At 50.9% G+C, this 13,294-nt stretch overlaps 4 protein-coding genes across 4 annotated transcripts; 3 read left to right on the forward strand and 1 right to left on the reverse strand.

The window, feature by feature from the left end:
- The first annotated feature begins 235 nt into the window (after nt 1–235).
- F5B22DRAFT_546140 (uncharacterized protein) lies at nt 236–2,738 on the forward strand. The gene is made up of 5 exons (XM_047972903.1): nt 236–345; nt 408–774; nt 829–922; nt 988–2,170; nt 2,329–2,738. The coding sequence occupies exons 2-5, from the start codon at nt 459–461 to the stop codon at nt 2,344–2,346; spliced, it is 1,611 nt and encodes a 536-aa protein (XP_047833678.1). The 5' UTR covers nt 236–345; nt 408–458; the 3' UTR covers nt 2,347–2,738.
- A 1,012-nt stretch (nt 2,739–3,750) lies between these two features.
- Nucleotides 3,751–8,108, forward strand: F5B22DRAFT_661987 (P-loop containing nucleoside triphosphate hydrolase protein; the record flags this gene model as incomplete). The annotated part of the gene is made up of 4 exons (XM_047980407.1): nt 3,751–4,006; nt 4,069–4,386; nt 4,451–7,032; nt 7,124–8,108. The coding sequence occupies exons 1-4, from the start codon at nt 3,968–3,970 to the stop codon at nt 8,106–8,108; spliced, it is 3,924 nt and encodes a 1,307-aa protein (XP_047833679.1). The 5' UTR covers nt 3,751–3,967.
- A 253-nt stretch (nt 8,109–8,361) lies between these two features.
- Nucleotides 8,362–11,674, forward strand: F5B22DRAFT_595815 (WD40-repeat-containing domain protein). Its single transcript, XM_047974175.1, has one exon. It carries the CDS (start codon nt 8,828–8,830, stop codon nt 10,967–10,969), a length of 2,142 nt encoding a protein of 713 aa, XP_047833680.1. The 5' UTR covers nt 8,362–8,827; the 3' UTR covers nt 10,970–11,674.
- Nucleotides 11,675–11,852: 178 nt separating this feature from the next.
- On the reverse strand, nt 11,853–13,259 carry F5B22DRAFT_634553 (uncharacterized protein; the record flags this gene model as incomplete). The annotated part of the gene is made up of 1 exon (XM_047976994.1): nt 11,853–13,259. The coding sequence occupies one exon, from the start codon at nt 13,257–13,259 to the stop codon at nt 11,853–11,855; it is 1,407 nt and encodes a 468-aa protein (XP_047833681.1).
- Nucleotides 13,260–13,294: the final 35 nt, after the last annotated feature.

A 13,294-nucleotide genomic window follows, 5' to 3' on the forward strand; every position in this document is an offset into this window, starting at 1 on the left:
TGTCTCGTCAAATAAGTCACGGTCCCGAGGTCAGATGGTTTACTGTAGCCGACGTGGCTCTCGCACCTGGGTGACACTAAGTCAGTTTACGTAGTCTTGTTCCGACTTAGTGAAATAGACAGCAATTTCCAAAACGGCAGTTGTGGGTATTCCGTATGAAAATCGTTACCATGTCTGTCAACTTAGCATCGTGAAGCGTCGAGCCGCTCGATGCGGCATCTTTCTTGGGCTAGCTTGCTATTGTTGATCTGTACGTTAGCCTATGACATCTGTGGCACTACCCATGGCGCCGGTACGTCGATCATAAAGTGTAAAAGATATAGAGCTTCTCTAAGGTTGCTGGCGGTATGTCTCGCTTTTCGCCCTCCGTTGAGAAATCAGTCCATAATCGTTAATCTACTGAACAGTGATATTTATTCCCTTATTTTTTTTTGGGGGTTGACTGAATACTACACAATATGGAGAAAAACAACGGCGAGAAATCACCGAATCAGTCTAACAATGAGCAGCGCCGTTTGCCTAGATCCTTACGTGCTCTGAGAAATTCAGAAGATGCGAAGAATCATCCTCGAACCCTTATAATCTGCCTCGATGGTACAGGTGATCAGTTTGACAATGATAACAGCAACATCGTCCATTTTGTTTCGTGTCTCAAAAAACACACTCCTGATCAACAGGTGACATACTATCAGTCTGGCATCGGCACTTACGACAAGGGAGGTTTGCAAGATGGCATTACTGCAGCTATGGATATGGCAGTTGGCAGCGGGCTCGGTGAACAAAGACCAACTTAACGTTTCGGTATTCGTCTACTAATATCGACCTTAGGAATTCATGTCAAGGACGCATATAGATTCTTAATGCAAAATTACCGTGAGGGTGATAAGATCTGCCTAATAGGTTTTTCTCGAGGCGCGTACACGTAAGCTTAAACTGCCTAGCTCTGCCTTCACGCCGGGGCTTTCCTGCTTACCAGTCTTTCTGCAGAGTTCGATGTCTCGCTGGAATGATTCACAAAGTCGGCTTGTTACCATCTAGCAATGTATCCCAGATCAATTTCGCCTATGACTTTTACAAAGACGATTCGAAGAATGGAGAATATCTCGCCGCGGAGTTTAAGAAAACGTTCTGTACCGAAGTCAATGTGTACTTCCTTGGGCTTTTCGACTGTGTCGCCAGCGTCGGCTTCTTTCCCCGCAAACTCCCATTTAGCAAGACAGCCACAAATACAGTTCACTACTTCCGACATGCCATGGCCCTAGATGAACATCGGGCCAAGTTCAAGGTGTGCCACTGGGAAAACAATGATTACGGCGACGCATTTAATATGAAGCGCCGCGAGACAGTCGACCTGACACCGAAAGCTCGCCTGCGTAATCGCTTCAGGCGACAGAAGATGCCTGCTGGGATGGGTGGCAAGCAATCAAAAAGAGCTGCAAATAGGAATCAAAGCGATGATTCAAGCGATGACGGATGGGACCAGAAGTTTCAGGCTCAGGAAAAGGCGAACAACCGCTATCGAGAGATCACCACGGACGCTCTTGAAGTGTGGTTCATGGGCGCCCACGCGGACATCGGTGGCGGGGCCGTCCGGAACGAGAGCCGTCACATGCTATCCCGGATCCCCCTGCGCTGGATGATCCGCCAATGCTTCGAGTGCAACACGGGCATCTTGTTCAACATGGCGCGCTTGGCGGAGCAGGGTCTCGACGTGGTGAATCTCTGGCCCGAGTACCAGGAGCCCAGCAAGCCTACGTCGCCGCCGCCGCCGCGTCTCATGACGAAGTACCGCAAGGAGATCCTCGCGCCGGTCCAGCGACGCTCGACGTTCTTGCCGATCGGCCCGGAAGGACATACTATTGACGATGCGCCGACGCGGGAAGATCTGAATTATATCCTACCCTCCGAGCACGACGAGAATCACTTCGACGCCTTGCAGCTTCCGAATGATATGCTGAAGATTGCGAAGGGGTGGTGGATACTTGAGCTGTGGCCTGTGAAGATGCGCGTCTTGTCGAGCGATAAGGAGGGCTGGGAGAAGAAGGTCCGGGTCAATCTGGGGAGACACAGGGCTATTCGCCATCCGAGGCCGAATATGCATTGGACTGTGCAGAAGATGATTGATGAAGGGAAATACGAGCTTAAGACGCGGCAGGTTAATGGGACTAAGGTAAGTCTATCCTCAAGTTTGATTATTTCTTGTATATGGGGGCATTATAGGGCACGTCCCCCCCGCGAGTCAAGTCCAGAGGGTGTCGGTACTCTGCGCGGATTTCTCCTAATGCTCTTATACGGTTCCGTGGATCAATTACTAACTTCTGCTCATAGTGGTGCGAAGTCGTGTGATGACGTCTTGTCGAGACGCTGGCGGTTAGAAGTCATCGGCGTATTGGCGATTTGCATATTGTTACCACCGTTGGGGGAGCCAGCCAATCGTTTACCTAATTACCATATATATCAAATATGAAAACCCAGCATTCGCTAATGTAATGGTATTGAACGCCCCTATGAAAGCTTGATTCCTTACGAGAGCTTGGCTCTCTACAATCGTTTATCTGGTCGCCTGACAATTGGAATGATCGTGTAAATCATGTACACACCTTATTATGGTCAACGGAGTTTGGGGGTCGGCTAAGTTCACTGGTCACCAATAGCTATGCTCACAACGCCCCGGACTACATTCCATGGAAGCATGGCATTCAGTTCTGTGATGTCTGGAGTGTCAGCTAGTTAATTCAATGCTGAGTTCATATTGCTCCTCTCATGTAGCAAAACTTCCCGTCGACCTACATAACTCGGAACCTAGATAGGCGCCTGCCTCCAATATTCTCATCAAGCTTGGCTCTGCATCTTCCCAGAATGTAAGTCCGTACATGTGGATTGCATCACCAAACAATACCTACATACCTATTTTCATGTGCATCTATCTATCTGCCTTTACATCGTCACTGCTACACCCTAGCACCTGGCATCACAGCACCAACAGGTGTTTGCGTATGTCAGCAAGCAGGGCAGCACTCTACAAACCAAACAAGCCAAACTAGGACCAAGCACATGTGCAACTGGGAGTACTTAGGTACCTGGAAGGTGATAGGTGTCTGAGGAAGCTGATACTTGCTGAATACCGACCTAAGTATGTACACATTTACCTATCACAGGAGCACTGGAATGGACAGTAGTACACATGTAGGCATCGATGTGATATAGGTACCTAGGTGTCACTGTCATTGCTATGAGGAATTCGGAGGGCAGAGTTCTCTGTTCCAGTGTGCTAGGTATATGAGAAACAGGCATGCATATCTACACCTGGTAGGTACAGAGAGCTGTCGAGGTGTTTGCATCGTGTACCTACCTACATACATACATACATACCTCTTGATCTGTAGTTTGGGAAAGACCAGCTGCATGTCAACAAAATCAAAGTGCCCAAGTAGTTTCCCGTCAATGCCATGCAAACCAAGTAAGTACTCAGGTACCTGTAGAGAATCACATCTACACCTCCTCTGCTCCTTCCCTCTGATAAAGACGTGGCGCCTGCTTTTTCATTCTCTCGGCCTTTTCCCACCCTCCCCCCTCCTCTATCAACCGGACTTTACTTCACTCTTCTCTTCTCTTTCCACCGCATCTCCCTCTTAGGACCATATAATTACTTTCGACTGTGTATCTTACGCCAGACTTAGCTTGGCTACGATTCTTTCCGAAGTCTCGCTCACGATATTTTGGTCTCGAGATGCACCTATAGTCTATTCCAGTTTGTGTCACTTTATTGATGTCCGTTTGCGCAGTCCTTCGATTCCCACGTTGGCCACCGTCGAAGCTACCAAGCTTCGACTCACCTTATAAGTACGAAAGATTCAGTCAGTATGTCAACCCATTTTCAACGTTGCTTGTGCCTCATCACAGTGCCACTTATACAAGTCACTGCTCATGACTGAAGGTAGCTAACTGTTCTGAAGTGTCCGGCAGTATGGAGCAGCAACCCCCCTTCACGGGGGCTGAGTTGCAGGTAACAATCAAACCAACAATTCTGGACCCATTCATACAACTAATATGCTGACTGGTATATAGGAAGAGCTCGAGATAATTCAAAAACATGTAAAGTTTGATTATTCGGAACGAAATGATGTTCCAGAATGGCAAACGTTTCCTGAAATCCCGACGGCTCAAGACCTTAATCCCAACTGGGATGACCCGGCCGACTTGGAAAAGGTCCATAGTTTGTTGCCGAACAATTGGCAGTACCCTTTCCCAGACAAGAATACCTATCTTGAAACACACTATCGCCTCCAGCGTGAAGAGGCAATTGCTATCCTAAGATACTCTGTTAAAAAGTGTCGCGAACAGCCTAACATGCTAGATGACGATGAGACGTGTATTTACACCAAGGTAAGACTTCGGTTTCTTTCATCAAAGTCTGTAGACCTTGATAGGCTGACAATGTTCGACCCAGGTCTACGTCCAGGGCTATCTAATGACCCGATTGGGGCCAATGTGTCGCATTCAGTTCTCTACGGAGAGGGCAGGGAAGAAGATTCGTTGGAACCAAACCCGCCGCTTAACCACCGGGGCTCTTGTGGCCATCTCTACTGCCGAAGACGGCTTTAAAACAATTTGTATGCCTGCGATCGTCGCCGACCATCAAATCCAAGATGGGCTAGATCGACGACCGCCTACAATCCAAATCTTCTGGGCCAAAACAGATGACGCTATTTTGGACCCTACTAGGGAGCTGATAATGCTCGAAAGTCGTTCTGGCTACTTCGAGGCCGTACGCCATTGCATGGTCGGTTTACAGCATGTTGCCGGCGATGACACTCCCTTAGACAAGTACCTCGTGAGCCTTGACCAGAGTGACTTAGCAGCCCGTTACGTTCAGGAGAATTCCCGGATGAACATTGGTTCCCTTGCCCACCACATACCAGAATCTTCTGCTTTGACTGGAGAAACTGCTCGCCAGCACCTTTACGAGAAGAGGGAGTCACTCAAAAATTATGAGATTCTTGATGGTATTGATGATGAGATATCTACCTACACAAATCTCGACAATTCTCAGCTGTCTGCTGTGCATCGCATCCTCACAAAGGAGCTAGCTATCGTCCAGGGCCCTCCTGGAACGGGAAAAACCTTCACTTCGGTCCAGGCTCTGCAGATCTTGCTAGATAGCCAACAAAAACGTGGAAAGAATGTCATCGTAGTCGCCGCCCAGACCAATCACGCTGTCGACCAGATCATATCCAAGCTGATCGACTTCGGATTCAATACCGTCCGTTTAGGCGGCCGTACGCAAAGTGAGAAGATCAAGTCGTATAGCTTATATAATCTGCGTCGTCGGGTTATGCCAACCCGATCGAGCGTAGACAGGGACTACAGAACGCTTGACGCAGCTCGGAGACGAACTATCACACGGGTTGAAGATATCGTAGCAGGCATCTTCTCTGATGACTTAATCGATCCACAGGCTCTCCTAGCGGCGGGCATCATTACACAGAAGCAGTCAGAGTCTCTATTAGCCGAGGACGGATGGGCTTGCGCAGAGCCTGATGAAGACTCGTCTTGTCCGCTATCTCAGTGGCTTGGTGACCAACGAGTGGAGGCCCCATCTATGGACATGATAGATCCCGACTTTGATACTGACGAAACCGACGAAGCAGCGGACTTCGACGCTGAAGATTATGATATAGAGTTGGATGACTGCATTGCCGACGATGACGAAAGCAAGGGCAGGGTTGAGGGCAGATGGGTGCCAATCAAGTATCAATGGACTGGTGCAAATCCTCGAAATTATACCGAGGCCGACCTAGTTATTCGTAAAGAGCTCAAGCGAGACAATCTATGGGACGTCAGCCAGCAATATCGCGGTGCTATATACCAGTACTGGCAACGGGAACTGTTGCGTCTTCGTTGTGCCGAGTTTCGTGCTGAGCTAACAGCAAACGCTCGAATATGTCGAAACTTGAAGGCCAATAAATGGCATAAAGACTTACGGTGCATTAAAATGGCCGAGATTGAGATCATCGGTTGCACCACAACTGGCCTGTGCAAGTACCGTGGGTTACTTGCCGCCCTCAAACCACGAACAATGCTTATCGAAGAGGCTGCCGAGACCAAGGAGGCCAATATTCTCTCGGCTCTATACCCATCGCTCCAACAGCTCATCCTAGTCGGCGATCATCAGCAACTAGCACCTTCATGTGATACTCCCTCCCTGGACGAGGCTCCGTATCACATCCGAGTTTCGATGTTTGAACGGCTTGTGAAGATGGATATGCCATATACAATGCTCAATATGCAACGTCGAATGCATCCTGATCTAAGAGAGGTACTCAGTCCATTCTATCCAAGTTTGCAGGACCACCCGGTAGTCCAGCGGCCAGGTGCTCGCCCAGGCATACCAGGCATAGCTCAGCAGTCCTTCTTCTTCCATCACACCTGGAGCGAGAGTACAGATGAGAATTTCAGCAAGTTCAACATTCTAGAAGCAGAAATGATTGTTCGCTTCATTGACTATCTTATTATGAACGGCGTCAAAGGGACTGAAATAACTGTCTTGACATTCTATCGAGGACAGCGGAAAAAGATCCTCAGCGAATTCAGAAAACTGAAGCATCGAGAGCCTTTCAAGAATGTTCAGACAGTTGATTCTTACCAAGGCGAGGAAAACGAGATCGTTATACTATCTCTAGTTCGCAGTAACGGCCCAGATGGACCACACAAAGCCGGGTTTCTTCGGGACAGCAATCGCGGCGTCGTCTCCATAAGCCGCGCTCGCCGTGGGTTTTATGTCTTCGGCAACATGATCAACCTATGGGAGGCGTGCAACGAGTCACAGGTGATGTGGGGACAAGTCTATGAAGTCTTTCGCCGCCAGCACCGGTTCAGTTATGATGGAGGATTTCCCATCACTTGCCAGAAACACGGGAGAACTACCCTGATTCACCATCCTGATGATTGGATCAACAATCATGGAGGCTGCGAAGAGCCCTGCCCTGATAAACTTGAGTGCGGTCACGATTGTGGCCTCCGTTGCCATTGGTAAGTTTACTTGCTCCGGTTTTGGTGTCGATCCCTACTTTCTCTTAGATGTTGGTTCTCTTCATAGTTGGATTCTAATTGCTCTGTTCAGGACTGAACACAATCGATTGATCTGCATGAAGCCTTGCGAGAAGGTACTGAGGTGTGGTCATGGTTGCGAACTCCATTGTGGGGCCAAGTGCCAATGTTCATGTGCTGTCTTTACCGGTGCATATCCCAATGATGAAGCATGGGATGACGATAAAGCCCTAGGCGAGCCCGCCCGAAGCGCGATGGTCTCAAGAGAGCCAACTGTTCCTTTCATCGGGAGAGATGGACGTGTTGGACGAATCCGCGGGAGCCGCAATGGGCCACGAAGCCATCGAGGTGGTTCCGTGCTTGTTGGAAGATCAAACTGGGCGATTGAGCCCAGAGGTTCTTTGGTAAGACCACACATACCATCAGGCCTAAATTGGGCAAACTTTAACGCTCGGCAGCACGACGAAGAGCGACGAAAAGAGAATCGTCAATCTGCAGGGCTAGCATCTTCCAATCCACTCCATCCCGGTCCGTTCGGTGATCAGGCTGCCCCTGATATGATGAGTCCCATTCAAGAAACTTTCCGTCAAGTTACGTTGAGCCCCCATGGTAAGCGTAATGTTCAGAAGGGGGCTGTGTCCGATAAGAGTGGGACACCGTCGCCTGAGAAAGCGAACAGCAAATCATCTGGAAATGCCAATGCACCTGAGCGCACTGGACATGCAAGAGGTTCTTTAGGCTGTGACGATGCTGTGCGTGCGGAAGACTTGGTGTATCTGGATGCAATACAGCCACAGACCTCAGGTCGTCAAGCCGTGCCCAATGGGCCATCTCCTTCGTATACCTTAGCCAACTCTCACCACTTCATGGCGAATCAGGAGATTCTATCTCGAGTTCGTGGCCAAGACTATACCACTGTGAGGAATGCTAGGATGATTGGTGTGGCGGAAAACAGAGCTGAATGGGAGGATTCCAGCACGGTGTGCGATGGGCGAGATGGCAACGCTAATCGGACTGAGGGAATTGAGGAGATTGAGGGAAACCTCATTGAGCTTTAGGTGCCGATTGTGAGGAATGTGTGCTTCACTGTGCTACACAGCTTGCTACGTGATGTTATAGAAGAAGTCATACTTTGCATGATTCTGGCACTTCTCTCACCTGGGTGGTGATGATAATGACGATTGTATCATGGTTAGCTATCCTAGCTAGGTAAAAGAACCAAAAAGGTTAAAAAAGAGAATGCAATGAAGATTGATATCTCAAAATTAATCCCTTCTAGAATATGTCTTCTTGAAAGTACAACGGAGTACTTAGTCGTGGCGATCGGAAATGTGAATATGGCTCTAGATTTGGCTGACCAATTAGAATGACGATCCCACTAACGCGACATCGCGCATCCCTCTCGCACCGATCTCCACCGATATCCGTCAGTGTGCCTACACAGTCGATGCTTCAAGCGCCTGAGCTATTCAGTCAAACGCAAGTTTTCCCCCGAATCTCGAAAGTTCTGCCTTGCACTGCCTTGCAGTTCAGCAGAACCTTAATTCCGCCAGCCGCCGCCGAGCCCACAAAGTAAACAAGTTCCCAACACAAAACACATCGACATGACACGCACTCGTTGGAACAGCTTCTCCTCCACATCTACATAACACGATCCAACGCCGCCTAGCCGCGCCTTTTCGCAACACACCAGCGCCAATAAACGTCTTCTTGTCGCACCAAATTCCTACAGCACTACATATAACCATATAATATTAGTTGAAAATCCGCTCTTCAAATGGACGACTTCGCACGAGACTCAAGCGTCAGCTCCGAGAACGAGCATGACCACGATGACGATATCGCCATGCAAGACGTTGATGCCGAGGAAGACAATGATAACCCGGACGCGGACGAAGATGACGAGAATGAACCTGACAATGACCACGACAATGACGAAAACAACGATAATGATAATGAAGACGAGGAAGACGATGATCAGGAACATCAAGAGGCAGACGAGTCGCAACAGCAGCAGCAGGCGCAACAACAACAGCCGCCCCAGTCTGCGTCGCGCAAGTCGGCATCACCTGGAGAACAGTCTACACCACAGTGGCAGCCAACCATCCGCCCCGAAGTTCTTACAGCCAGGACCTATGATATCGTGCCCACCATGGCCGCGCCCATGGCTACAAGCATCAATGCTATCGCTATCACCCCCGATCTGCGCTATTGGATGACTGGTGGAACAGACGGTTATATTAGGAAATATGACGGCCCGGCCACCATCAACGGCCGCACGCTTTTGACCGTAGCCCAGCGGCATCCCTTCGTTGACTCGGTTACCAAAGCTGGCGTGCTCATGTCTTACTGGGAGAATGCTGAGCCACAGTCCTCTACTGCACGCCAAGAAGACCTTGTTCTCAGTCCCGTCTACAGCTTGGCGGTACAATCGCAAGCGCTGTGGCTCCTTTCCGGTCTTGAGAGCGGAGGAATCAACCTACAAAGCGTCCGTCACGACGAAGGCAAACGCATCACGTGTTTGCAGAAGCACACAAATGCCGTCAGCGCTCTCACCCTAGCAGCTGATGAAAAGAGCGTCCTCAGTGGTAGCTGGGACAAGAACATCTTCGATTGGGATCTCAACATAGGCGCCGTATCGAGGCAGTATAACGAAAGCAGTAGTCAAATCTCGGCCATCGAGCTTCGGCCTACGAGCGGCGCGCCCATCCCACCCGAGGCAAGTGAGGAGATATTTCTCGGCAACACTTTCTCGAGCAACAACGGCTACCCGACAGCGGGTAATGACCTCGACTTCAAACTGGAAAGCCAACTCAGTGGCGACATTAAAAACGAGATGAACAGCTTCGAGGTCAACGGACACTCCGCACAAGCAGGAGATGTTCCTCATGACGCGGCGGGTGGCGCCGACAGCCCCGCGCATGATAGTCTGTTCGGCGGCAGTCCAGGCGGCGGTTCCGATTTATTCGGTGATAACGATGGCATGGGAGGTTTCGGAGGCGACGACGACAATGAATTCTCCCGCGCCATGATGCAAGACTCAGCACAAGACAACATGCCCATGGGCGACTACAACGTGGTGGACTCTAATTTCAATCCCGAGAACGGCCCGGCACCCGCCGTCCAACCTCTCTCAGAGTCCCAGCAACAAAATGGCCCCGATGCACCCATCGATATCACAGACCCCAACATGGCCAGCCTTCACATGACAAACGGAGATATGTCCACCTCAATACCAGATCCCACGGCGCCAATAACAGCCGACTCCTTCTCCATGGACCATCATCCACAGACAGACTTCTCAACAAATCAAGAAGGCGACCTAGCCCCGCCGCAATCCCCATCCGCAGTCTTCGCGGCTCCACCGCCCACACACCACGACACAACGCAGACATCGGACAGCACATTCCTATCGGCCTCGATCGACGGACCCATCCGGATCTGGGACCGCCGCATGCCGAACCCGGTCGCGCGCATCGGGAACCGCCCCGGCGTGCCGCCGTGGTGCATGGGGACCTGCTGGTCGCCGGACGGCAACTGGATCTACGCGGGGCGCCGCAACGGCACGGTGGAAGAATTCAGCATCGCCAAGGCCCGCGCCGGATGGCAGCCCGAGCGCGTGCTCAAGTTCCCCGGGGGCAGCGGCCCCGTCTCCTGCTTGCGCCCGATGCCCAACGGACGCCATCTCGTCTGCGCCTCGCACGACATCCTCCGCCTGTACGACCTCAAGAGCGATAGCGCCGCCGCCAAGCATGCGCCGCCGCCGTTCCTGATCATACCCGGCCCGCCGCGCGCGGGCGTCATATCCAGTCTGTATGTCGATGCCTCGAGCAGGTTTATGATTAGCGCCGCGGGGAATAGAGGGTGGGAGGGCTCGTGCACGGAGGTGCTTATTGGGTATGAGATTAATGTTCCGTGAGGAAAAGGGATGGATAAGATTGGGGGTTTTTCTCTCTCTTTTTTTGGTTTGTTTTTGTTTGCTGGGAAGGAGGGGGTTTTGAGAGGAGAGGAGATGATCTTGTGTTTGAAGCGGGAAAGTGAAAGCGAATCAGCAAAGGGAAAGAAAGAAGGGTTGTCGGGGATAGTATTGCTGCGATTGTCTTTTCTGGATCTGGGTATCGAGAGAACTGAGGATGATTATTGTTTGGGATATGGCTCTCTCTCTGTCTCTTTCACTATGCTGATTGCTGATGAATACGCGCTTGGAGATGGATATTTCATGGGTGGAAGGGGTGGAAGGGGTGGAGGATTTTACTCTCACCGGCGCTATTGGGATTTTTCAAAGATGGAGTTGGGGAATATGTGTTCTGCATCTGTTTCTTAGATGGTTGATACCCTCGTATTACACTGTTTGGCGTTTTGGGTTTGGACAATTTGATTTGGGCGATTTACATTTATTTCTACAGATCGTCCGGGTTTTGAGAATCTTAATGGGAAGGATATGTGTTTTGCTAATGGGTGGAGCATAATTACGATTGAATGGGGTTATTGATGTGCATGTGATATTCATCGGGAAAAAGATGAGAGGACTAAGTTACGATTGAGAACTTGTTTGGTTCATTAGGTGTTACTGATTATATACGTAATAAGATATTAATATGGAGGTATATATGTTTCAATTCATGAATGGTTAATTCGTGGTATACGTAAGGATATCATACATTGACGTGCAATTAGATATACAAACCGCAATACGTCCTGGATGATTATGAATACATTTCCTTCCATGCTTGATACAATTATATCCTGGGATTACCACCTTCTGTTTTCACACCACATTTCCGATTCTTCGCGCATCCTTTTTAACCAGCCTGGTAGATCGTCACGGCGTTGACGAAGGGGTTCAGCATGGTCAAGTTGAATGGGGTCACGGGTAGCTCGCGGTCGGTGAGGACCAGGAACATGGTGCCGTTGATGGCTGGGTCGCCCTCGTACGTCGACATGTTGGGCTGTATCGTGTAGGCCGTGTTCCCGCTGATGTTTTGCAGCGGCGAGTATGTGACGTTGAGCTGGGAGACCCAGGCGGCGAACTGGGGCGGCCCGGCGGACGTGGACGTCACGTAGCTGTTGTTGGGGCCGACGGCTTGGCCTGGCGCGTCCCATTCGAGGAACACTTGACGTCCGGGATACGAGAGCGGGATGGTCCTGTTGCGCGAGATAGCTGCCCTGCAGTTCTCGCCTACAACGGTCGAGTTGAGGCAGGCGTCGGAGTCTGTGAGATCCGCCGTGCTTAGAGTGTTGGCGTAGTCGCCGAGCGTCTCATTCCACACGTCCGCGCCATTGATGCGCGCCGGGTTGGGCTGGTTGATGACGTGTAAGGCTGGGAAGTTCTGCCAGATCAGACGAGTCTGGTCCGCTGGGCACGACGAGATATAGGGTGCCAGGAGAGTCCAGGCCCACGATTGGGGAACTCCAATCTCGAACCATACGGGCATCGGAAACAAGCCTTCGAACTGTCGGAATATCAATTGCTGCCGAGCCTCTGTTGAGATGGACTGCAGAAGCAGCTGGGCGGATTCACGCGAGTCGAGGTGATTAAGGAATCCGTATACGCCAGACTCGCCCCATCGGGTCAGCTTCTGGGAGAAGTCGACGTATTCCTGCAGATTCATCGACGGGTAGTTGTAAGTGCACTGCACGGGGGCTTGAGGGCCTAGTATATTGGTAAGGACGGTCGCGTGCCCAACCTCCTGCTCGGCCATGAATTGTAGTAGATATCGGTCCTCAGCCGTCAAACCGAGTTTCTCAAACTCCTCGACTGGATAAGTGGCCAGCCCGTAATGGAAGAGGTCCAACTCGATCCACTCTTGGTACAGCGCCAAGGCGATGGACTCATAGTCGAAGTCACTCTGCACACGATATACGGGCTCAGTGCCGTTGGTGCCCAGCCCGCCGGCTGGCGTGTACGGCGCTGGCTCAGGGGCATGCAGCTTGCCGTCGGCGGGATATTCCAACTTGTACTGCTCAGGAGGCAAAGATGGGATGGTAGGAGAAAGGACGTCTGTTGAGAGGGCTCCTGTCGTTGTTGGGGGCGGTCCCGTGTATGATCCATGGGAAGTCACATCTGTGACTGGGACGTCACAAGCTGTCGCCGCCGGATCGGAGGTGACTGTTGTCTCAGGCTCTGAGACAAGGGGCACAGCGCGGCAGTGAGAAGCTAGGGCCAGGGCCAAAGTGCCCGAGCGTGCTAATGAGTTGAACCATGCCATGGTGACAATTCACAAGACGGGTGAGTTGGGTGTAT

The sequence above is a fragment of the Xylaria bambusicola genome (genome assembly GCF_022495145.1).
Source record: "Xylaria bambusicola strain CBS 139988 unplaced genomic scaffold F5B22scaffold_8, whole genome shotgun sequence".
Classification (NCBI taxonomy): Eukaryota; Fungi; Ascomycota; class Sordariomycetes; order Xylariales; family Xylariaceae; genus Xylaria; species Xylaria bambusicola.